The sequence below is a fragment of the Schistocerca nitens genome, chromosome 2 (assembly GCF_023898315.1).
Source record: "Schistocerca nitens isolate TAMUIC-IGC-003100 chromosome 2, iqSchNite1.1, whole genome shotgun sequence".
Classification (NCBI taxonomy): Eukaryota; Metazoa; Arthropoda; class Insecta; order Orthoptera; family Acrididae; genus Schistocerca; species Schistocerca nitens.
The window spans coordinates 738804662-738831869 of record NC_064615.1 but is presented as its reverse complement, the minus strand read 5'-3'; the positions used below and the strand labels follow the sequence as shown (position 1 = coordinate 738831869).

The window sequence follows — 27208 nt, the reverse complement described above, 5'->3', positions numbered from 1 at the left end:
GGAGCAGACACTACAATTCCATGAACGCTGACTGCAAAAAAGGGATCTCCTCCAAGAGAATATGTTCTCAAAAATTACTTTTTCTGATAGACATTTGATCCGAGTAGGTACAACTGCTTATGAATTTGGCCTTTGTCAAAATCGTCCCCCCACAGAATACAGCAGCAGCAACCCTGCTGATAAATAAAATAACTTCAGTCTAGACAAATAAAGATTTAATAGTAGCATTTAATTTCAACTATACATTCCTTTTACATGTTTTGGATGAATAAAGAATACTGTCACAATGTGCAAAGAAAATCACTGTTATTCAAACAATGCCACAGAAAGTATGCTGTTTATAGCACTGCAAGAACGCAGCAGACAGCTATGGAAAAAAAAAAATGTTAAAACAATATTAAGTAGTAATGTGGTACTGAAAAATCCATGAAGTTCTTAAGGAGTGACAAAATTTTAAGAACATCACATTACAGCAAAAAGCTTATTAAAACTGAGAATCTGTCCACTGAGTGCAATTTTCTTGCCTAAATACTAACATGAAAAATATATGCCATTACTATTCAGGTACATTGCAGATACCACGACATGAAAAATGAATCTTAGTCACATTTGAAGCTAACACACATTCAGGAAAGCACAGGTAATTTGTTAAAAAAGCATTTTTTTCTCTCCAAAAGGAACACAAAGTAAGACAATAAATTCAGAAACTTTCACAAAATGCATGTTAACATTCAAACAAATACTGTCTTACATGCTTTTCAGCACTCCTTTTCAAAACTCTAAAATAGTTACAAATGAGGTTCTTTGTGTTTGAAACCAATGTATAACAACAAATACTTTTACAAAATTTGAATATATAAGTACTTCTACAGACAATCTCAGTTTAAGACTACATTTCCTTGATAAATAAATAAATAAATAACAGCTGTAGGTATATTTGTGTGAGCACCATAAATTTTCTTGGAAAATGCTTGTACTATCACATTACAGAGGACAATTAAGTAAGTACTGCTTTCAAATGCTGGTTCTGAGCTGCACTGATATAACCATCAAGGTCATTCATTATCTGTTTAAAAGATACCTAAAAAAATATCTGATGTAAAATCAAAATCGGACTCCAATGTAATACTGTATGTAGGTACACTCTTCTATAGTACCCTATACAAAGGCTAAGCGTGCAGGCATTCTGCATAACACACAGTATAGTGTAGATTCAAGTAGCTCATTTCAGTATGAACGAATTGCAGGTGGAACAGTAGCACATTCTCGTTCATCCAGTGTCTTGTCAATCACTGGCCTATACTTGATCTCAACCTGGAACAAAAAATTTGACATGTTATACACGCTACTACTAAATCTGTCAACACCACGTTTGTCGTCAATTCACTTTTCCTAAAGAAATCAAATCGAAGTAGACTGGCTATGAACAGATGGGACAAGAGATGAAACTGACTATTTTATCAAATGGTAAATTGACAGGGTTTGACTCGTGTGTGTGTGTGTGTGTGTGTGTGTGTGTGTGTGTGTGTGTGTGTGGTGCCCAACAGTCTACTTTTAAATGTACCTGATTGGAACTCAATGCTTCCTCTGTGTTGTGAATAACATCAGTATTTCAAGCAGTCATAGCTTCAGACAGATACAGAGCTGGAAGAAACCACTCTGAAAAAAACTGAAAATTTGGATTATGAACATTTGTTTAATCGTGGGGAGACATACAAAACTAAGCACGAAGAAGACAAAAGAAAAAATGTCAGCTGAAACAAGGCAGCTACTACATGGAATGTGAGAGATTTAGCAAAAACAACACAAACCTAACAGAGTGCACAGAATTAAACATAAAACAATTCTGAAATATTTTTGAGGATGTGAGAAAATGTAATAAAAATTGTTAAGAGAAACAACTGGAAGTAATGAGTATGAAGAAATACGTTAGGAAGAGAACATATTACTTTGTTAAGATGTCAATGCGCAGGCATTTGAAAATTTCTTCCAAGTACTCTTAGAAATGAATCATAATCACACAGACATTGGAAAAGATCTGGGTTAGGTACATAACGCCATTCGAACATGAAAAAGGGAAAAGTGCCTGCAGATAATGCTGTAGCAACTGAAATGGTTAATGCCTTAATTTGCTAGAGAACAATGCACAATTCACAAGTCATGAACTAATTTATAGGATGGAGGAATGTGTATGACTTACAACTTCAATTTTATACATAGCTTGATGATGATAAGGATGCAGCTGTAATTAAACCATATAGCAGAACATTTTGGTCCAACCACATTTATGTTTATCACCTCAAAATCAGGTTACATTAAAAATGATGCACTACAGAAGAGCAGGTTTTTATCTTCAGACATAAATCATGGCAAGTGATACGCTGGGTGAATACAAGTGACAAATATGTTCATAATTAAATTAAAAAAAGATTTTGTTTGTTTTCCTTGGCAGTGAGTGCTCTTGTGACATCAAGTCGAGTAATACTATTTAGCAAGGGCACACATGTCTACCAATTACTGCATATTGCCACAATGAGGATGGTGGCTAGTAACAGGTCTGTCAAGGGAAATTAATGGAGACACTGCAGCTTGGGGGGGGGGGGGGGGGAAACAAATACTTTAAATTTACAAACCAATTTATAGCTTTATTTGACGAGTTAGCTTGATAGTTTGCATCTTCTAACGTAAGCTTACTCTTTCGCAATTAGTCAGTTTTAATGTGCTCATATTGTAAGGTGATTAATAATAATAATAATAATAATAATAATGTGACTGAGCCAAACTATTCCCTTTCATCAAGTTAAATTTTTGCTTAGAAATTTTAGATTTAGAGAACACTTTGGTGTGAGTTTCAAATAAATCAGCACAGACAGTTCTTCAGAAAGCGGGCATAAATTCAAACCAGGAGCACCAACTTGAGGGATGGGGAGTGGGCGATGTACTTTTTCTCCCCCCCAATTTTTAGTAGTAGAGCATCCCCCCCCCCCCTTTCAATGTTCGAACATGTATTTCTTACAACAGCCCCCCCCCCCCCAATTATTAGTAAACCTGATAAACTTGTATGTACATTATTGCACAAGAGCATACAATGATTAGGTATGAGGAAAGGTGCATGAACAATTCCAATTTGATGAACTATTGAGAGTTCATCTCTTATACAGCTCTAACCGCTCTGCACCTGAAGAGCTATCTTGACAGGGTTTCTCCTGGATCTGTATTATTCGCACAATTTTGCTTGGATCCTGTAAGGAGGCATGCTTGGAGCAGGAGCTTATGATTTGCTCATAATGTACTGATTGCTTAGACAAGCCCGCCTCCTCCTCCTCCCAGAACAGCCTGCTTGCATCTTATAAAAGTAACAAACATGTAATAGATCACATAAGTGACAGAAAAGTTGATAAGTTGCTAGAAGGACCAAAGATACCAGTAAAGCCTCTTCACTCATTTTTGTAAATAATATTCATAATCACCAGGCACAACACCACACACAAATCAACACCACTCACACAATCATAACTTATTGTTATGGTGTGCGATACTGTTACTTAGCTAATACTAGCAGTGACCATAAACATTCTGGGGCAGCCCAAAGTTGGCCTACTTTCATAAGCGAAAGAGCAGCCACATAAAAGTGTGTGATTAGTGTCTGTCAACTTCTTATCGTATGAAGCGTGCGCACTAATATGACACACAGTGGATAGTGTCAGTGGTCAGTTTTACTGTGACTGTGACTAGGTTGAATTATTAATCAGCCTTTTGTCCCTTATAGGTCAGCTTAAAATGGACAAGTTTATAATTAGAAAAGTGCTAATGCTCCAAATGTTAGTGATGGTGAACCTACAGTTAGTGTCAGTTCTGCTGTGTGTGAAAAAGACAAAGGGGTCGAAAGTGTGGTGGTAACAGAAAACACTGTTCCACAGGTGGAGGTGAGGGGAACATCAAACATCACAGTTATCAGCCCTCTTGGAGCCAGCAATTTGCATGGACTGATTACATTAAGGTAAAAGATGTTATTTACAACACTGGCAAACAATATTTGAAGATCATCATTTCCAGTTCTCACAAAATGGAAACTGGTTTTTTGAACTGGAAGAAAGAGGTAGAAAAGCTGAAAGTGCGTTAAACAACAGGCTGCCACAGCGAAGCTGTACTGAAATTCAAATCCTTAAAAATCAAATGTCAATGTATTTAGCCAGATTTCAAAAGAAAAACTGACAAATAAAACAAAACCTAGCTTGTGTACTTTTTCTCTGTTACTGAGTGTTGCAATACGAGGGCAAATTGATAAAACAGTAACTAAACAATTTATTACGGCTTTGATGTGAAGATAACCAGCAACTTTCAATGTGACTACAGCACAGAACTTATAAATGGACATCCCACGATTTTAAGTCATAAACTTCTTAGAAAATTATTGAATGATATCAAACGAGCAGAGTATTTTGCGATCATGGCAGACAAAACAACAGACTTGGACATCAAAAAGCAATTTAATGTCTGTATATAATTTTTTGATGACACAGGGGTCAAAGCAAATGGCTTTTTAAATAATAAGCACACTTTTGATTTCTGTTTCCTGTTATCTGTTTTGGTAAAACTGGTCATACTGATAGGGTAAAAATATGAATAGCACTACAGAGGAAGTGCCTGCATGTCTAGAAGGCCCACAAGTTGACATCCACCCTTGTAACATTACTTAAATTTATCAGAAACAATTCTGAATCCTTCTGCCCATTATTCCTCTTCAGTCACAGACCTACTTTATTCCAACAAGATATCTGACATCATCACGCTTCTGCACTGAAAGACTGATAGTTTCTGTTCTTTTGGACATGGCTTGTGCTCACATTGTGTACGGAAGTGTGGATGTACTTACACCACCAATATGTATTTGGATCAGATTGCTAGGAACTATGTTCCAGAACATAATGCCTTAATGCTGCAGAGAGGGATTTTGGTGTCCAACACCACTTGAAAGTGATGTATATCAAAATTGCAATTGCAATAAGTATTTTCAACAGGTATATGTAGAACGACTACACTCAATAATTATATAAAGGCTGTGGACCAAGCCTTCATCAAAAATTTAGTGTATCTGCCATCACACTTGTTTAAATACTGCATGTCCCCACAAAAATGTGAGTACTTAACTCAGCAAATGAAGGAACTCAATTCTTCATCCGAAATTTCTACAAGAGCTGTCCCGAAGTAATCACCTTAAAACAATAAAGGCATGATGCGCTTTTCAGTGGACTGTTGAATGTCCAATCCTCTGTAGAAAAATTATTTAAAAATGAGTCCATGGGCAAAAGCACACAATAAAGATTATAATTAATCGAAGACAGAAAATGGTTGTGAACAAATTAAACCATGATTTGTCACTAAAATCACAGCTGCATGGATCACGAAATGAAAGTATCACTGGAACAGACCTAAATCAGAGATAAAACATGATGAAGGAAGCAGATTAGGATCAAATCAACTATGAGGTTGTCAAGTGAAACAACATGAACACTTTGCGGATTGGGAAGCTAGGGTGTCTATCAACTGTCCGATACTGTGCTTTTGCACAATTTTTTGGAATTTTGTGTGGGACAGGTTCTACTGCTTAAAATTAAATCAGTTTATTGAACTTTAAAGGGAGATCTTTTGTCTATGACAAAGAACCTAGACAGTTTTTTAGGCCGAAATGAAAATTGTTGCTTTAACTACACTGTAAAAAAAAAACTTTTCATCTTTTGTTTCCACATGGACATAGGATTAGAAATTGTTGGTACTAAAATGTAAATTGTACAAAAAAGTAGTTTCTTATTGAAAATTATTTAGTTGTCTTAGCATGAAGTTTTTGGGGAATATGGGAAACGAAGTCTCACATTATATTTTTCCACCATAGTACCCAATATGTTTTCTTTCCACTTTCCCAGATCTTGCCTAGTTTCGTTCCACACAAACCTTGTATTGCATCTAAGACCATTTGGATATTATCGGCTTCCTCTAAAAGAGATAGTGGTAAATTAGTGGTTTCTGTAGTTCACGTTGTATGCATTCTTTTGCGGTTTGTCATCAAAAGAAATATGTTCCTAGCATCTTTCCATTTCACAATAACCAAATGGCCTCATTTGCAAAATGAAAGTTGTTTTTAACAAAATCTATGTGAACGCTGAAAAACAAGTAACACACAATGTTGTCTGTATTTGTGTTCTGGCAAAATGAAAAACAGGTGCTGCCCCCTATTTTTTTGTGGCAGTTCAAGCGTTATAATAGCACCTTTACACAGACGACATACGTAAGACAAACACTGTAATACATTCACAAAGCAGCGAAATGGCTGACTCAGGTCTACATTGCTAATTTTTGGACGTAGCTGGAATCAATAGGACAACTTAGGAGCTATGCTGCTCATCTTCAAAGCGTTAATAATCACTGTCAAGTTTACAATGATACACTGGTCATCTGATGTTTAAAATATGCACGAGTTCCTTGGTATAACTTGACAACAGATAGTTTCATATCAGGAGAGACGAAGATCTGACAGGGTTTCCTATTCACTGCTACTAAACTTTTTCCACAAAGTTAACTGAAACGCTTTATAATTAAGAATTATGAATCTCTTGTGAAATATTCATCCCGATACAAAATCCTCTAAAACATATGCTTTAAAATGTATACTTTGTATCATATTCTAATGCTGCAACATGAATTTTACTAACAATCACAATGATGATTCTGAGTATTATGCCCAAAGTTTTTGTTTTACCACTTCTGCCAGATTTGCACAACTTTTTTTCTGTTTAAATAATTATTCAGGAAAACAATTCACTCCAAACTTTTGTTGCTTGCTACAGAATTTCCTGTATATGTATATGTGATGATAATCCCTGGCAAAAAATTCATAGCATAAATGTTGAATATCACAATGTGTAAGTATGTCATTTAATAGAGAGGGGGGTGGGGGAGAAAGGGAACTTTTACATCTTGTGGAGACCCTAGACGACTGGTAACCTCATGCAAGATGTAGACATTAACATAGACCATCTTGACATTAATAATTTAACTATGCTATTAAAAATCACAAATGCAGTACACAAACAATCTGATTTTCAAGTGAGGTCACAAGTAAACAGATGGCATGTAAATTCAACAGATGAGTGGAAACATATTAAACATCTTTGACCCTGTCACCTAAGATGAATACGCTTTTAATATACAGTATGTGACTGACAGCTCATCACAAGTGGAAAATTATCAACATTTTGACACTATCTCTTGGCCTCACAATTAAAATTAGTTTTCAGTCTCATGTAGCAATGAAATACTGACAAATCAGAGCGAAGGAAAGTATTAAGTGGTAAATTCATGGGAAAAAACACCACATGGAATGTGAAAAATAATTATTCCACTGATTCCACATAGAACATGTTGCAGAGATCTTTTGAAGCACTTATTATTCTCGTATTAACACACCAGTATACTAGGTGGCAAATATTGAAAGTCAATTTCAGATGCATGTGTGATATACGAGACCATTGTACCAAAGGTAAAAAATTTCAGTTGGTTTCTTCATCCCTGCATATGAAAAAACTGTTGTTCTTTCTGCTGAACTTTTTAAAATTACTTTTCTCACAAATATGAAAGAAGAATGCTGTAATATGTCACGCATTATACTATTCAATGCCACTGATGTGAAGCTGCACAGACAGGAATCTGCTATCGACATCTCTACGCTGAAACATTTTCAAATTGGTTTGCATTTCTCTGTCCTACACTCACACTCTTTTCTTATGTGCAATACTTCTCAATAAATGCAAACAGTGTGACAACAGCTGTTTGTTATGAAACAAAAACTGGAAACTTACAAGATATGAACTGTTTTATACTAAAATAAGTAGCTGTTAACATGTTAAGCCAAACAGATCATTTATAGAACCTAACCTTTCCACTGCATTCATCAATTGTTGTCAGTGTATGCTTCCTCCAGTGCTGTTCCATTGGCTTCGGTGTCTGGCCCTCTAGAGGCTTGGAATAATCATATTCATCCACACGTACCTGTGAAGAGAGCATGTAAGTTTTATGATATATGCAAACTATGTCCTTATTGTGCGCAAATTAATGCTGGGAGACAGGTATGGATTATTAGCATTACAACTACATGAATCACATGTAAAATTATTGAACTCAATCAATCACATCACTTAACCGATTTAACTTTGGATGAGACTAACCTTAAAATCTTCCCTAGCATGGGCTCCCCTTGATTCCTTACGGTTTTCTGCACCCACAATTGTCTGCACAGCGTTGATCATGAGGTTTTGCAGTTCCAATGTCTCCACCAGGTCTGTGTTCCATATCAAGCTTCTATCAAGCAACTAGATTGGTAGAAAGGAACCTTACAATGTATTATTTTTTTTAATTTAAAATGTTAAAGCATCAGTAATGAAATCTGTAGTCATATACAAGTCTTAGTCAAAGTGGTCTACCAAAGTTGGAAACGGGAAGTTCCCTTGAAATTGATACTGATAACTCTGCAGTAAGTTATTGAAAAACTTACATAGCATTTTAGAATGTTATGTTGGCAATACTCAATACTCTTTTTTTATGATTGTTTTCTATACTTAGTATGTTTTTCATATAACAGTACAGGAAGCAGTTTCTGCACCAGGCATGACCAAAACAGGAAAACATATTTATCACTGTTTCAATGTAAGAGCAGAATTATATGTACATGCAAGAATCCATTCTTTTACTCTACCTTTCAAATTTTTGTAATTTAGAATGTTGGTATCTTTAACACCACGTATGTCTGAAGTGGCATATCAGGAAACAATACACAACTCATCTTTATCATTTTTAATGTTATATATATATATATATATATATAAAAAGAAAGATGATGAGACTTACCAAAGCGCTGGCAGGTCGATAGACACACAAACAAACACAAATATACACACAAAATTCAAGCTTTCGCAACAAACTGTTGCCTCATCACGAAAGAGGGAAGGAGAGGGAAAGACGAAAGGATGTGGGTTTTAAGGGAGAGGGTAAGGAGTCATTCCAATCCCGGGAGCGGAAAGACTTACCTTAGGGGGAAAAAAGGACAGGTATACACTCGCACACACACACATATCCATCCACACATACAGACACAAGCAGACATATTTAAAGGTCTTTAAATATGTCTGCTTGTGTCTGTATGTGTGGATGGATATATGTGTGTGTGTGCGCGAGTGTATACCTGTCCTTTTTTCCCCCTAAGGTAAGTCTTTCCGCTCCCGGGATTGGAATGACTCCTTACCCTCTCCCTTAAAACCCACATCCTTTCGTCTTTCCCTCTCCTTCCCTCTTTCCTGATGAGGCAACAGTTTGTTGCGAAAGCTTGAATTTTGTGTGTATATTTGTGTTTGTTTGTGTGTCTATCGACCTGCCAGCGCTTTTGTTTGGTAAGTCTCATCATCTTTCTTTTTAGATATATTTTTTCCACGTGGAATGTTTCCCTCTGTTATATTCATATCATTAATTTGAACCCAACAGTGACGTTTGTTATTGTCACTGTTACATTTCGAAGTCTTTCCTGTCGTCTTATTTCCTCCTTCTGTTTTTGCCAGTAGTTTCCCTTTGTATTCACCTTCTCCTTTTTACCGTAATCCACTATACAATTTTATCCCGCCGATATATACTCAACAATACGTAATAATACGTAACCCACTTCCAAACCATAACCAAAAAATTTTTTCTTCCGCTACTGCTATAAAATCCACCATTTCTAGTTCACAAACAGTTCCTTTCAGCTATTAAACAACCTTTTCGGCTAGTTTTAATAACTTTTGCTTTATTTCGATTTCCGTTTTTTCACATCACCGATCATTTTTAGCCGCTTCCCACAGGTTTTAACGTTATTATTTCTCCACCAGACAATTGTTAGCCTCATTTCCATAATCTGCCACCACCATACCACTACTTTTAATACATCCTGACGTAGTTTTTTCGAAATTTTCCCGAATTTCTCCACCCTTTAACGTGTTTTGGCGGCAACACAACCACCTAACCTTTATGCACATCGTTTTCTACCTACACTATTTCACCACAGGATCAACATAACCCAGCTCCAACCAACCCCTTTTCGCCTCTTTTCACACCAGATCTCCATTTGCTTTCTACTTCACCTTTATCTCTCCCCACATATTTTTATATTCATTTTCATTTCAGCCTCACGTTACACTTTCGACCTTCTAGTACCATGTCACCCGCACAACACCCCCACAACGACCCCATTAAGTTTTATTTACATTCCCTCCGCAGTGAGGTCTTTAAATATGTCTGCTTGTGTCTGTATGTGTGGATGGATATGTGTGTGTGTGCGAGTGTATACCTGTCCTTTTTTCCCCCTAAGGTAAGTCTTTCCGCTCCCGGGATTGGAATGACTCCTTACCCTCTCCCTTAAAACCCACATCCTTTCGTCTTTCCCTCTCCTTCCCTCTTTCCTGATGAGGCAACAGTTTGTTGCGAAAGCTTGAATTTTGTGTGTATATTTGTGTTTGTTTGTGTGTCTATCGACCTGCCAGCGCTTTTGTTTGGTAAGTCTCATCATCTTTCTTTTATATATATATATATATATATATATATATATATATATATATATATATATATATATATATATATATATATATATATATGAGTGTCTTTGCTTACACTCCAGTGAAGTGTAGAAAAAAGCAAAACCAAATGGATATACAGATTTTAATCAATAACCAAACATGATTATATTTCTAAATCAAATAGCCATGATATGAATTGAATTTGAGGCACATAATAATTTGTATGTTACCACTAACACAGAAGCAATAAAGAGAGAAAATACTTCTAGTTTTTATCATGGGCGCACTCATTTTCTCTCTCTCACTCACTCACACACACACACACACACACACACACACACACACACACACACACACACACTGCTGGACGATTTTTCCAGTCACGGCAATGTGAATTTCCTTAAATAGCAAACTTGATACAAAAGCCATTCTTACAAATCAGAAAGCCCTACCACATCTTATTTCCTTATAAAACCAAATCTTCAACAGTCAGTCTGGTTACCAATTTTACAACATTTTTGAAAAGTCACACTTGACTGACTTTTCAGCAAGACTTTTCTTGCACTCTACCACTTTATGACTTGCTCTGGTCAATAATCAACTTATTGAAAAGAAAATGGCACATATTAAGGAAAAAATTATAGACTAATTGAAAAGTTTTTGTGTACTGAGCAACGAAGACAACTATTGGGTGGAAAAAAATTACAGTAGAGCAAAAGTGGCCTGGAGAGCTATTGGTAGACTAGGTAAGGCTTTCACAACTAAACCTGTGATGTGTCTGAAAAAGATAAGCTTACAATTAGTGTATATTACTAGTTTTCACTTACGGCTCTAACACACGGATTTTTAACGTAAAATTCATTAGAAAAAAATTCACACTGCTCAGTAAATAACAGAGAGAAACATGATGAGAATAACTAGAAGGGACAGCAAAGCAAACAAATTGATCGGGTAACAGACAACACTGAAGGACAGACATGTGACTAATGAAAATTGAATAGGGATGTGCTGGGATATGGTAAATAAATCAATATTCTTTGCTGGCCTCCAAGCAATAAGTAAATACCTAACACAAGAAAGATAGGATACACTAGAAAAAAATTTAGGAGCAGCATTGATAGGTATGGCTGAATGCTGTAATGTGAGAAGCAGCCTGGAGGAGAGAATCAGTAGTGAATATATCAAATGGTTGATGATAATGCATAAGCATACTGACAAGCAGACTGTCAGTGTTCTACTTGGATGTTTTTGTTGTGGTCTTCGGTCAAAAAACTGGTTTGATGCAGCTCTCCAAGCTAGTCAATCCTGTGCAAGCCTCTTTAACCTCTTAGTAACCACTGCAACATAGATCTATTTGAACCTGCTTACTGTATTCACACCTGGGCTTTTCTCTACAACTTTGCTGCACCCCCCCCCCCCCCTCAAAAAAATCACCAGACTCAATATTCCTTGATACCTCCAATCAACCAATCCCTTCTTTTAGTCGATTTGTGCCATGAATTTCTTTTTTCCCTAATCCAAGTCAATACCTCCTCATTAGTTATTCAATCCACCCATCTGATCTTTGGCATTCTTCTGTAGCACCACATCCCTTTAACTGAAAATTCAGGGAAGGACACGTAAAAACCAGAGTCTTAAACAGCCAGGTGAAAGGGTTTTTGAGCTAACAACTTAAGCATACAAGTGGAACTGGTCCGTAAAAGGTACCCAGGTGTTTTCTTTTTAATTGTTTCTAGGCTTGATGCAAACAATACTGTATCTTTGCAGCTTATTTCTGCCAAGAACAGTAAACCACCAATTCTTTAAAGTTTAAATGTCTGATCATAAAAGTTTTTGTACAATCAAATTTGCAAAACTAAAACTTTTAATGATAATATCAACTGACTAGACCAAAAACGTTTACATTCTTATCACAAATGTAATGTAGAATCAAATACATCAGTTCTTAATTGCAAAAACCACAAAATTTAATTTTGTCTAATAGAAAAGACTGCACACCAGTTTCAACCAGAATGGTGATGGCTCCTCAGTTTTTGGATGTTGGTGTTTCATACAGAACTTTGATGCAAATATGATGGTAGATGAGAAAATGTCCTTTTCAGAGTGAGATCTCTATTTTTTACATTCCATGGCTCTGCTTATAGATGTATCACCATTATGAAGTTCATGGTTCTCTTGTTTGTCCACTTTCATATTCCCACAGCCTGAGTGCCTCTATGTATGAGTGTCAACTTTCAAACTGAAGCAAACTATTGTTTCACCACTCACATGTGACGTGACACCGCAGACCTTCAGTGAGAGAAAGAGGATGCAAGGGGGTGAGTGAGAGGGAAGCAGAAGCAAACATGGCCAGCCATATGAAATATTCTCTCATTCCTGATGGACAACACCAATTATCTGTAACCGCATACTCCATCGTTTATTGAAGCCATATTGCATTCATATTGATGGCAATACTATCACAGCCACACATTGCTGTAAAATGGCCAATGTAAATGCACCTCTAGGTAAAAGCCAATGTGTAGATGATACGGATATCAGAGTGAGGCAAATTTTGAAAAAGGGAAATGTTTGTCATTTGTTAGTAATATAATGATTTCTGAATGACAAATGGCAACTATCACATTGCTTTTGGTGTGAAATTTTTTAGACAGCCAAAAAGAATAATTTGCTCCATGAAAATCATTGCCTCTTGGTCACAAGGTGCACAATAATGCAGAAAGAATCTCCTCGTTTAAGTGTTGTTGAAGCACTTTCAAGTCAGTGTCATCATGACAGCAAACATTAATTTAATACATATAACGACAGCTACACATGTCAGCAAACACTGATTTCTTGCAAATAAAGGCAGGCAAATTTGCGTCTTGACTTTTTTAACACATTCAAACATAAGTTATATAACTTGGTTCAAGAAATTATAAGACTGAATAATAACAAAAATAGTAGGAGAGAAAGAGGGAGATGGTTGACAATGGGACAGAATTTTAATTAATACATTCCACTGAGACCAATTAAGAAGAAACTGCAACTGTTGTGTCTCACTGAACATTAATCTTGTGCCACTTCATTCTTGTTTTGTCTGCAGCCCTTATAATGTTAGCATATGATCCATAAATATAGTCAATAACAGATGAATGCGTGACTGCATGTAAAAGAAACCAGTTTAACAACTCCCTTATCACAAACAGATTCTGAAAACACAAAATATTAAGCTACTCTAGGATTGACACAAACCTTAAGATCATCCATCTGCTTATACAACTCTGCCATCTTCTGGCAGCCTTCTTGTAATGTCTCAGCAGTACGGAAGACAGCAGCATGTGTCTGCATAGTCTTCTGCATCTGTAACCTGAGGGTTGCTGTCCTAGTTCCACCATCCATGTGGCGCAAACGATCAAGATTTGCAACAGATGCCTCACCAGCATCCTGAAAGAGAGCATTTCAGTTAGTTATTATGAAATACTCATTTAAAAATCTTGCTTACATTTAAGAGTTCCTGTAGACATTGGAAGGCATATGTGCCAAACTGTACACACCCTCATATGTAGTACATACAATAAGAAAATCAGTTAAACTAAACTTAAGTCTATTTAGCCCCAGCACTTGATTGGAAATTTAATTCAGCTGAAATTCTCCAATATGAAAAGTTGTACTCATCAAATATGAAACTCCTCAACTGTCTGTCAGAAGCAGTTTAAATGAATGAACTTTAATCTTTTGCAATAGTAAAATTTTTCTTCCCCTAGTGGACAGGAGGTGTCAGGTTAGAGTGTGTTTCAAGACACTGATTGTGGTCACAAAGTGCTAAAACAAATACATCACCACTTGTTAGAAGTCATCGAATTTGGTTTTAGCACCAAGTAATCAATATAAATGCTCTGATACAAGCTGCAAAGAAAGCTACATCCACAGAATGTAGAGAGCCAACTATGGAAAACCCAATGTCGGCAACCATCAAAAGTGGCTCTGGACTAAGTCGACAGAGTAAATGTACAAATTTCTGGGTACATTCTTCCCACAGTGACAATGATGACGATATTTACATTCTGGTTTCCATAAATAATTCTGGATAACTGTTATAGTCACAGACAACAAATTTCTGGGATGAGAGTATACCAGAACTGATAGATGTAGCAACACTGAAAGTAATCATAAGAAGAAGAGTGACGAAAGGTACATGCTACAAACTTTAAATTACGAGACAGAATTGCTACTTAACATTCGTAAGACTTAGTACTGCCAATAGGCACATATAAAAGCAGAAGAGGTAACTAAAACTTTCCCTTCAGAGAGGGGAAGGAGGTACATTGTGGATGGTTAAAAAGGAATGGCAGGTCACTCACCCCAGGTTGAGAGAGGCCCACCTGTGGTGAGGACGAGGGCACACAAAGATCAAAGGACAGGTACTGCAGTCGTGACAAGAGGAGTTCTCTCTCAAGTCCTTCTAAATTATTGTTATTTAGCCCTCATATACACCAGCATAGCTTACAGAGTAGAATTGCAACATACTACTGAAAATGTGACAATATTTCTGCTTCCAGACTTTTACAAATGAATTTCTTCACAAACATCTTAAGTACTACAGCTATTTGATTAAACCCCCAGTCGTGTCCGAATTTCATTCAGTGTGTGTCGTTATTTGTGTGCTCAAGGTAATGGTAAGTATAAAAGTGTGGAAAATACTATTAAGGCCAGCTATTGTGTGTGGTTGTCTCTCAAATGTTGCTGTAATGTCAAAGAGTGTTCTGTCTGTCTTTGTGTCAGTATAAACAGCACACTGAAAGTTTCTGGAAGGGTCTCCACTGTTGCACTTCACAAGGTCACTGTCAGTTGCAAGTATTAATCAGGAACATTTCTGAACAATTACAACTTCAAAGAGGGTCAAGTGTGGATGAGTGCTCTGAGTAAATGATTTTACAGCACATTCAGGATATTTTTGTGATTAGACTGTCAATCATATCTTATATCCAATACGAAAATATTTACTTCAGTCAATTTTACTGTAAAGGACACCACACCTAGTGAAAAAAGGCTCAGCATTTTGAATTGCGTCAACATATGCTTCAGATGTTTAATTTCAGGACTGATATGCCATGCCATATCATAAATGGAAATGAAATGTGGATGGAGAAAATTGACTCCAAGATAAAGCTGCTGTTTAGCATCTGTATCTTACCCAACAGTGCTAGTTCAAAAAAAGTGAAAGCACACAGTACATGGAAATTAATTCTGTGCACTTTTTTTGGTGTATGCTGCCACTGAAGACAATGAATTTTTGCAATTTTTCTGTAATGGATTGTTATGACTGTGTTTTATAATTTTTCTGTAATGGATCATTATGACTGTGTTTTACAGTAATGGCTAAGCAGTTACAGTGACCTGTCACTGTGTTATCAAATGTACTTTATTGCTCTCACTTGTAAAAGACATGAAAACAATGTTTGGTATGTATTATCTACATATTATGGTAGCCACACTTACGAAAAAGAATAATAAAATTCAAGTATTGAGACTTGTGTTTAAATCCCCACCATCTTGCCCTCAGAATTTCAGTGGTTTCCATAAAGTCACTTAATAAAAATATCAGAATGACTCCTGAATGATGATTGTGACCAATTACATCTTCCTTCATATCTAACTGAGATGAGAACAATTCAAGAAAAGTTTTTGCATATGGCTGTACCACCACCAGTGATTTTACGTAAGTAGTAAAGTAATTACAGACAGATTTGCTGAATTACATCTTCCCTTTCACACAGAAAGTAAACATATCAATGTTCTTTCTTATATCTATCACACCAAGGAATTGCACCCAGGGAAAGCTCATTCTCTTCCTGTATACAAAATGAACCATCATCAGGCATTACTTTGAGTTATCAGAGGTGGATGTGTTTGCTACAATGCATTACTGAGCAATGTTAGCACAGAGGTAATTCTTGACCTTTCCACCAAGTGGTTTGAGGTGCTTGAAGGATATACTTAGAGGAGATTTGGAGGTAATAGCTATTTTCTGGTATCCCTCTCATTGACTATCAGTGCATTCAGCATCTATTATAAATGGCAGTTACAACCGACCAGTATGTGATAGTTACGTTACAGGCCTTGCCAATGATGTCACTATGACGTGGTTAGCACAGCAGTGCCCCTCTCACCGACGGAGGCTTGCGATGCATTTCGCCTCATGTTTGTCCTGAGATATCTCTTAGGTTTCTTCATAATCTGTGCTACATGTCCAATATATCCTTTAATCAGGTGAGACGCCAGCACAGCAACCTGTCAGCTCTCAACCCGCCAAAAGTTGTTGCCATCAACATGATGATGAAAATTCACTCTATCAGTGGTGGAGCTCTACGACCCTGCCACTACCAGACACCAGACATCTGTGAGCAATGTCCTAAACCAGATCAATATTTCTATAAGTCATTGCCACTCTTTTCACTGACCATGCACTGAACAGGTGTTGCTCTCTTTACACAGACCGTTCTGACCTACACCACCACAGTGTATTCTGCCACCATTTTCCTCATACAGGAACATCACATCTTGTGCACCCTGTTTATGCTGCCTATGAACTTAAGTTACTTTCTTGGTTCGAAGGTGTGAGTGGGTTTCAATGGGCCTCTTTAGATCCAGAGTATCATTTAGATAATTGTAATTTTATGTTTGTTCAATGATAATTACACTTTAAAAGCACCATGACAAGATATTGTTACAATATTGTAAAATTAACTTCCTTGAACTCATAGCCTGTTGTACAAGTATTTAACAATGAAGGGCTAACTGATTTCCATGACACTCAGTTCAAGATTAAATGGATTAAATCGTCACATTATTACGGCACAGAAGGTCTCCCCACTGATGCCATCACTATCTTTTTATGTTTCATTAATTCTTTTGTTTATACATTTTCTAATCATCATTCTGTAAACCATGTACTGACTCGTTACATAGCCAAGTAGCTGTGAACTGCATGGTTCTGCAAAACTTGATACATAAACAAGCAAAATAAATAATTTCTGTAAATGAAGATCAGCATCAGGAGCGTAATGAGCTCTTCAAACAGTGGGAGCTTAGCACCATATGTCTGGCAGGCTCTCCCGGATTTTAAGTCAGCAAGATGAATGGGCAATGTAATGTAAAAGATTCAACCAAAATGACCAGAAGTGTCAAGTAACTGACAGCCACTTAATCATTATCACAAATATGTTAGCAATTCCTTTCTTTCAGGAGTGCTAGTTCTGCAAGATTCGCAGGAGAGCTTCTGTAAAGTTTGGAAGGTAGGAGACGAGATACTGGCAGAAGTAAAGCTGTGAGGACCGGGTGTGAGTTGTGCTTCGGTAGCTCAGTTGGTAGAGCACTTGCCCGCGAAAGGCAAAGGTCCCGAGTTCGAGTCTCGGTCGGGCACACAGTTTTAATCTGCCAGGAAGTTTCAATTGCAAAAAATGTTTTCTTGAAGACAGTAAATAATTAGACTAAAGGACGAAGGTTTCTCAGTGTTTGGAGCAATGGGTCTATGTTGAAGTTTCAAACCATATGAGGAAAGATTCCTACAGGCACTGAGTAGCTGATTTGCAAGTCAACCAGAGTGTGGTATATTGTACACAGATATCATGATTAGAAGAATTAATACACAAATGGAGCTCGATGACTTACAGGCAGTAACACAAGAAGCCACTTACAACACATGGTCAAATGACTAGTTCAAATTAAAAACCCCTATCAATATAACCTAATGCTGTATTTGCCTCAGAAGATTTTAAAATTAAGGAAAGAATTCTGCAAAAATTGCTTTAACACAAACAAAAGATGACTGGTAATTTCTGTATTAAAAGCACGTATCCCAGAAAGAACAGCAAGCACATAAATGTGCTAAGATCAATGGTAGTCAATGTATCAGGGCATGCATTATATCCAGAAACCACATGATGTACACCTGTTTATCACATTATATGTCCAAAGCTACAGAATTAAGGTTCAAGTAAATAGCAAAGTGGCAGCAACCCACATCTATTTAAAGACTTACACCACATTATACCACATCCCTGATGTCTTATGGCATACTTGACCTCCACTTTAAAAGAATGTCCAGTATATAAGTGGAACAAATATTACAGAATGTATTCAGAAGAGTAGCATTCAAAGTTTTTAGGTTGTCTATGTGCAATGGAAGAAGTGTGCTATTCTACACAACAAAATTTGGACATTCTACATCAAAATTATTCTGAATTGTTTGTTTACCATATTGTGTACACTGTACATAACATCAAGGGTCAATAGGTTATTTTGATGGGCATGTTAGATAAATCAAATGGACACTCCCACATTTACGCAGATTTCCAAAAGTATGATCAATGCACAGTATAAAATGGATACAAACCCCCTACCTTTAACTGAGGAATTAGTTCCAAACTTATCACGAGGACAACATTATTTGAAAAGAAGAATTGTCAGAGGTATACTAATGGCTGCCTTGGAAGAGGAAGGAGTGAAAGTGGTACTTAGTTATTAAGATGTCTTTCAGTTTGTATCAGCGTCTCAAACATCTAGCTCTGAAAATATTTTAAATCTATCTCAAACTGATTACAAGACATATTCAACCATGCATGAACTAACTGCATTATGATAGTCATGAGGTCTCCGAAACAACCACGCAAACTTCTTGCCATTTGATCTGAAGCTTTATGAGCAAACCTCTTATAACAGATGTTTACCACCCTATAACTCATTGTAGATTTGTAAGTACATAATTACATTAGATGGGTAGATCAAATAACTAATGAGGAGGTATTGAACAGAATTGGGGAGAAGAGAAATTTGTGGCACAACTTGTCCAGAAGAAGGGATCGGTTGGTAGGACATATCCTGAGGCATCAAGTGATCACCAGTTTAGTATTGGAGGGCAGCGTGGAGGGTAAAAATCGTAGAGGGAGACCAAGAGATGAATATACTAAACAGATTCAGAAGGATGTAGGTTGCAGTAGGTATTGGGAGATGAAGAAGCTTGCACAGGATAAAGTAGCATGGAGAGCTAGATCAAACCAGTCTCTGGACTGAAGACCACAACAACAACATCATCAACAAGAACAACAACTACAACAACAACAAGTACATAATAAATTGAGCAGTATTATTGATTACTATTCCCAAGGAGTACATATTGGCATCTATTTCAGAGTTATGTTGGCTTGATCATTTTTTCATTCACTCAAAGGATTAACCATTGCAGCCTGGCCCAAGGCATGTCACAACAAATGGAATAGCAGCTTCAGAGAGGAGCACTGGTACTTAGCAACTATCATTATCAACTCTTATATTGACCAATATTGCATTACTATAGCATTGCACACATTCAACATTCCTGTTACCCCTGAATCTGGAGGGAAGACTTTGACAAGAATAAGGACTCAGTGTTTGAAGTGGACACAATAAGCATATACACACTCCCAAGGGTTCCCAGCAGATGCAGCCAGAATCACTCATAAAACAGATTCTGAAGCAGCTCTGCAAGCAGATTACACAATCTGGACAAGATCTATATATGACAGTAACATCACCACCAACATATACGTTTTTCAACCTAAACATCAGCTAATATTAAACAGAAGTGCCATTATTTATTCGCTGTTGCATATTCTGAACAAAGTAACTGACTCACTGCTGCCCACAGACATTGTGTAACATCTTAGACTACTGAACCTTTTCAAGAAAAGTAATTTTTTTAACTGCTGCAGTGAGGAGTGGCACTGGTTGATGTTATTTTACTTATGCTTGACACCTTATATACCTCTTAATATGACCATATAAAACGCTGAAAATGCTTAGACAGTAGCATATGCTTACCTCTGTGTCCAGGAGTAAACATCCTGAGGCTATACTAAACATATAAAGTAACTCGACAAGCTTATTAAATCTTTAACATCCACCAGAAATGCATGCAACTGACCATATTGCAGCTATTTATAGTTTTGATCAAAATAAGAAATCATAACATTGGCCTCACAATAATTTTCGTTCCCATCTGTGTTCATGAATTACCTGTTTCAGTTCTGGAAGTTTTTCTCCTGGCTTGTCCTCTGCAGCAATGGTCTTCGCACAAGCACGGCCAAACACGACCAAATCCAAAAGTGAATTTGCGCCTAATCGGTTGGCACCATGAACTGAAGAGCAGGAAGCTTCTCCACAGGAGTACAGTCCAGGTATAATCTTGTCTCCATCACCCCTTCAGATGGAAACAGAAGTCATTAAAATGCACTTGTATTTCACAGCTAGATAAATATTAACATTTCACATATTTATTGTACAAAAGAATTTAATGTTATATAAAAACAATTTCAAGCCATCTGACATCAAATTTATTCCAGCCTTGAACAAAGCATCTTTTCCTCCAGTAATGTCCATGGATCTTTGGTACAATTAATTTTAATAATGGGAACGAGTCATTTTACATTCATATTACACATTCATTTGTAAAAATGGCTACATGCTGATCATATACAAGGTCACTTACGTACAGATTACAAAAAGAGAAATTCTTCAACAGAATAGAAAGAGTTGTCGAGAAGAATTTTTTCAGTTTGTATTCAAAATTTTACTTTGCTGACTGTCATACATTTGATATCATTGGCTACGTCATCCAAAATTTTGGTTGCAGCATTGCTGCACCTCTTTTTGTGCTCAAGACAACCTTACTGTGGAGTAATCAAAGTATTTTTTTCTTCCGGTATTGTAATTAGGTACAGCATTGTTCCTTTTGAACTGCACTAGACTGTACTATTTACAACGAACTTATTGGGGGAATAAATATACTGTGAAGCAGTGTTCAAAATACCTAATGCCTTAAGCAATCTCTACAAGAGATTGTGGGGGAAGAGTACAACTTTCTGAATTCTCTTTGTCAGATATGACATTATCCACTGGTTGATTATACCATCAATTCCATAAAGCCTCAGTGTCTCTAATGGAATATTATGATAGACACAATCAAATGCACTGGATGCCACAAAAGTCCAACAGGTGCTGTTTTGTTATGTAATGCTTTTAACATTTGGTGAATGAAGATGTAAATGGAATTTTCAGTACACTAACTCTTCTGAAATTTGAACTGTGATTCACTGATTATATTGCTGTTGCTCAGTTGGGATACTGTTCTAGAGCACATCACATTCTCAAAAATTTTGGAAAATGAAGTCAACAGCAGAATGGGTCTGTAGTTATTGACGTTTCTCCTCCCACTTCCCCTATAGTGATTTTTAACAATGGTTTATTTCAGTACATCTGTTAAAATGATTATTACATATTTCAGAAAATTATGACAGTACTTATTGGATGGGAACAAGTCTTTAGTACTGTGTTGGAAATAACATCAAATCAAGATGGGCTTTGAGAGACACTCGTATTTCCTTAATTTCAAAAGAAGATGGTGAAATGTTCAAAAGACAATTCTGTACAAGTTCTTTTTTCAATGCCCTTTTTGCTTTTTTTCTTGAACAGCTGGTTCCTATATTCTGTACCACATTGAAGAAATGATTATTAACATTTCTGCTGCCTGTCACTGATCATTTATAGCTTTTCCATTTAATTCATAGTGATGTTATCATGTTCTGTGGCCTGTTGTACTGTTTCTCATTTTACTATATTCCAGACAGATGTAGGTCTAGGTCTCTCATAGCAATTTTGATTTCTAACTTGCTGTACATATTCCTCTATTTTCTAATAAATTTTCTGACAAGGGGAGAGTGCGCGATAGGGCTCATCGATTTTGCCCAAACTGGTATGTGCCCCCTTCCAGGTTCCTGGAATCTCTCACCTGAGTGGGCCATAGGGAAAGAGAAAATGCTCTATTAAGATTTTTGAGTACAGCACGAGGGATTTTTTGAGCAACAAGGATCAAGTACATGAGGTAGCAAACATCAATTTGCTGGCTCGGTTTCAATTCCTGTCACCACCATATTTTTTTTCTCAATTCCTCGCAATGTCATAGCCCGTTGCCGTGAAGTTCTCATTATCACTTAACCACAACAGCCTTGTGCATCTTTAAATCTTTCCAATATTTCAGAGTTGATGAACGAAATTTGGAGTGTATATGGCTATTTAGTTGATCAATGAGTGGTACATAATATAATTCCTGAGGTTGCCCATCTTGTGAATTAATTATGATTCGGACCTTCTAATCAGTTCAGAATAACTGCGCTTCAGTTGTTCTTAGCGGACTTCTTTTCCTTCGCAGTGCCTTTAGTGTTAAAGGCTGAAAGGGAGCTGCAATCCTTCTCAAATCTATGTACTGACCAAGAAAATTCCTTCTTTTAATGCCAATATATTAAAGCTTCTTTAAACATTGACAGATAACTCCCATCAAATATGTATAGCACAATCTATTACAATTACCTGATTGATTACAGATGTATTGCCTTATTAGATAGTACAATGTGAATACCTTTTGAAAGATCAAACATCAGAGAATGAATGTAAGAATGACAGTTTAAAAAACTTCTTTCATTTTGCTTCTATGTCGTCACTATTGCTACTGTGATTTCCGTTTTACCATGACCGCAACATCCCACAACATCTAAGAAGCAGCATCCCACAGCACATGGTGATGCTAAACTATTTATCCAATCGTACCTACATACCTCATATTAGTTGCACTTAACAATAGACCATTTCTCCCTGAATATGCTGTTGGATAATTATTATTAAAAGAAATTAATAAATATTACAACCATCTTTCATTGTTTAGAAAGGCTAAGAGTGTAACCCATCAGTATCCCTAAAATGATGTGTTACACCTCAAACTTTGTTATTTCCTTCCTCCAAATTTCAAGATTTTTTTTCCTCTTGAAACTGGGAATCATGATTTTAATGCTGGAACTTCCATTTGGGATAAGCATCATCACAATCAATGACTTTCTTCTTATCAGTCAAGGACACCACAGAAAAAGATGAATATTTGTTAGTATCATAATCATCACTGTTCACATCTGTACTTAAAGAATTAATCTATTACGAATAAAAAATGACTGCATACAATAAAAGCGTGGATGAGCCAAAGGAGAGAAAGGCAAAGCATAATGTTTGCAGTGGTGAAATTTAAAAAAAAATCTTCTTTAAAAGTTATAGTTTCAATGTTTTCACTTATCACTTCACTGGTAGAAATGTTTTGTTCATTTTCCAATAAAATAATCAGTTTCTATGGAAAATCACCACAGGCATGTGGTGAGATGCTGTTCACAACTAAAGCGCATATTACAAACTACCAGGAAATGGGGACAGTAAAGAGTGACTATATGGGTTTTGAAACATCTACCAGTGTCATGTGCTCTGAACATGACAGAGAACAAAGAGGACGGGTGGGGGAAGAGAGAGAGAGAGAGAGAGAGAGAGAGAGAGAGAGAGAGAGAGAGAGAGAGAGAGATTGTCATCATAACAGAATGTTGTGATTGACTGACAGTTGAAATCACAAACTGTTAGAAATGTATAAATTAATCATAACTAATTGAATATATTAATTTTACGTATACAAATTGATCTGATAAATATATTTAAATTTTATAATTAATAGCTTAATGTTGTGCTGAAAAAATTACAGTAGCAGTTGGCATAAATCCAGATCCGGAGAGTTTACAGTCATCGTGCTACAGCACTGCACTATGCCACTTTATCATCACGGCCGAAAAATGCCTCTGTGTTTCCTCTTTTCCATGCCCATGCAGAAGAAAGATTCTAGGCACTTGAAAGGGGTACCTACCTGACAGTTTGAACCAAACTGGTGAGACCCATCTTGCACACTCTCCTTGTTAGTAATTTTTAGTATTTCTTGTGGTGTGCAACTGCAAGATCTTACTTGTTCTTGTCAACAGGTATATTTCCAGAATGAAATTTTCACTCTGCAGCAGTGTGTACACTGACATGAAACTTCCTGGCAGATTAAAACTGTGTGCTGGACTGAGATTAACTCAGGACCTTTGCTTCATGGGCAAGTGCTCTACCATCTGAGGTACCCAAGCACGACTCGTGCCCCATTCTCACAGCCTTACTTCCGCCAGTACCTCGTCTCCTACCTTCCAAACCTCACAGAAGCTCTCCTGCGATGCTGCAGAATTAGCAATCCTGGAAGAAAGTATATTGAGGAGACACGGCTTGCCACAGCCTGGAGGATGTTTCCAGAATGAAATTTTCGTAACTGTGTGCCGGACCAAGACTTGAACTCGGGACCTTTGCCTTTCGTGTGCAAGTGCTCTACCATCGCAGGAGAGCTTCTGTGAAGTTTGGAATATAGGAGACGAGGTACTGGCAGAAGTAAGGCTGTGAGGATGGGGCGTGAGTCACACCTGCGTAGCTCAGATGGTAGAGTGCTTGCCGCAAAAGGCAAAGGTCCTGAGTTCGAGTCTCGGTCCAGCACACAGTTTTAATCTGCCAGGAGGTTTCAGGTATATTTCCCTTTTCCTTTCACAAGATACTTCAATCCTTCTATTGATCCATGATTTGTTACATGGTTGTTTGATGTTCTTTCTGATTAGCTTAGGCAGAAAGTTATTTTTGAATAATGATATTTTTTAGGGTTCCGTAGCTCAGTCGATAAAAATGGAACCCTTACAGGATCACACTGTTGTCGGTCTGCATGTCTGTCAAGACACTTTTTTCTCAGGAACTGGTAGACATATTGACTGGAAATTTACGTCAAATATTAAGGTCTATGGTCCCTTTGGAGTGTAAAACATTCAAGGATGGAAGTCAATGCAATCAAGAGATATAGCCATTTATGTCACATACTATTTTGATATCTTGCCAACATCAATATCAGGCAAAAATCGTTAAAATTCCTGGGATGTAAGAACTATTTATACACATAATTAAGTAGGTGTGGAACCCTCAGTCTACGAGTCCTACTCACACTTATACTCTGACCCCTCCCCTCCAGAATAGATTTAATTTCAAGGCAACATGTGGTTAATTACAAATTTTGTTCCGGATCATCTCTTGTAAACATTTGTCCAGCAGTCACTAATTATTCTACCTCATTTCCTCTGAGGAGTACCGTCAAATGGAGTGATTTTGGACACCGGGGCGAATTTGGACAGTATGGCTTATTTGCTCTTTGTTACTGCATAGAAACAAAGAGTTTCTTATTTTAACATCTGTGCGCCAGTTATTTTAAGTGCAAGATTGCATTTATCGCTTTCCACAACTTTTATTTTGTGTCAGTTGTTTCCCTAGGTGAATAACTGATGAACAGTCTTAGTGTTAAAAATCCATGCATTATCGTAAAATGGCAACTTTCTATTGGTGCGCCGAGCGGGAAGTTATTGTAACCATAATTGTCGACGCGCTCAGTAGCTAACAGCATTGAGACAATTTCTGTACATTTGTCGAGTTTCTCGTGCAAGGTTATAAAATAACGACAGTTTTTGTAAAACTGTGTCCTGTGTGGAGTGATTTCGGACAATGCCAAGCACGTATAAGAGCAGGAAAGGTGCTACAGTATGGTGTAATTATGACCCAGAACTTTTAGATAAAGCTGTTCGTGATATTCAGAGTGGTAAATTATCATACAGAAAAGCATGTGATTTGTATGGTATACCTAAATCATACCCTACAGAATAAAGTGCAGGAAGCACATCCGAAAAAAATGTGAGGACAGCCAGTGCTAAATAAAGAAGAAGAAGAAATGTTGAAGCAAGGTATCTTGAGGGCTGCACATTGGGGATTTCCGTTCACTAAATTGGAAATTAGATATTTAGTTAAAGATCTTTCTGTTTGCTTAAGTGAAAATATTAAATGAGCTCATGCAGAAGTGAACAAAGAGTGTTTATTTAAATTCTTGCAAAATAAAAACTTATCTGTAATATATGAAATTCATTATATCACTCCATATCACTTTTTCGTAACAAATATGTAAAATGTCACCAAAATCAAATAAATAGCATGTAGAATTTAAAAAAAAGGGTAATAACTGTCCGAATTCACCCTCTATATACTGTAACTTCGGACAGAGATTTAAGAAACACGTGTCCGAAATAACCCCAATCCATGGGATGACTTCGGACACTTTAACTGCCTCAGATAAATATACCTAAACATACACTTTCTGGTTCTGGTATATTTTATTTGTTACACTTATACCCTAGCACTTCCATATCAATCAATTTAATCTAACAATATATATGAAAGTTACAATCAAAATAATGACAAAACCATCTGAAATCACCCCTTTTGACGGTACCTGAACTATAATGCACTACTTTATTTATCGTAATTAATTGTGCCTCATGATCAGAGAGCATTTGTTACTTGGTATACAGTTATTTTCTTGCTTTGAGGTTCATCAAAGAAAACATTATCAAACAGGGTCCCACTGTCTTTATCCACTCCTGTTTAAAAATGAATTCTAAATTTTAGGACCCAAATAAGGTTTCCAGTCTGTTCCCTACCAGAATCCTTTGGAAAATCTACACTGCAATCATTGAAAACTATTAATTGCTTGCTGCTGTCTGACAGATAGCACAGTGTACTACAAAATCTAACTGTTTCAACGTGTTTGAACTTTAGTTCTGTCTTAATACACGTAACAACTTCTATATACTTACTAGTTACATTATTTGCACATATATTTTAAA

At 36.7% G+C, this 27208-nt stretch overlaps 1 protein-coding gene across 1 annotated transcript in view; it reads right to left on the bottom strand.

Annotated features, from left to right (window-relative positions):
- Window positions 1-208: 208 nt before the first annotated feature.
- The window catches only part of LOC126236954 (succinate dehydrogenase [ubiquinone] flavoprotein subunit, mitochondrial), an 88201-nt gene continuing 61201 nt past the window's right edge, over window positions 209-27208 (bottom strand). Inside the window, exons 9-13 of the mRNA XM_049946652.1 lie at window positions 20631-20814; window positions 13830-14021; window positions 8223-8366; window positions 7933-8046; window positions 209-1314 (exon numbers count right to left, since the gene is read on the bottom strand). Coding sequence (XP_049802609.1) covers window positions 1228-1314; window positions 7933-8046; window positions 8223-8366; window positions 13830-14021; window positions 20631-20814 — 721 coding nt within the window. The 3' untranslated portion in view covers window positions 209-1227. The remainder of the gene's footprint in view (window positions 1315-7932; window positions 8047-8222; window positions 8367-13829; window positions 14022-20630; window positions 20815-27208) is intronic.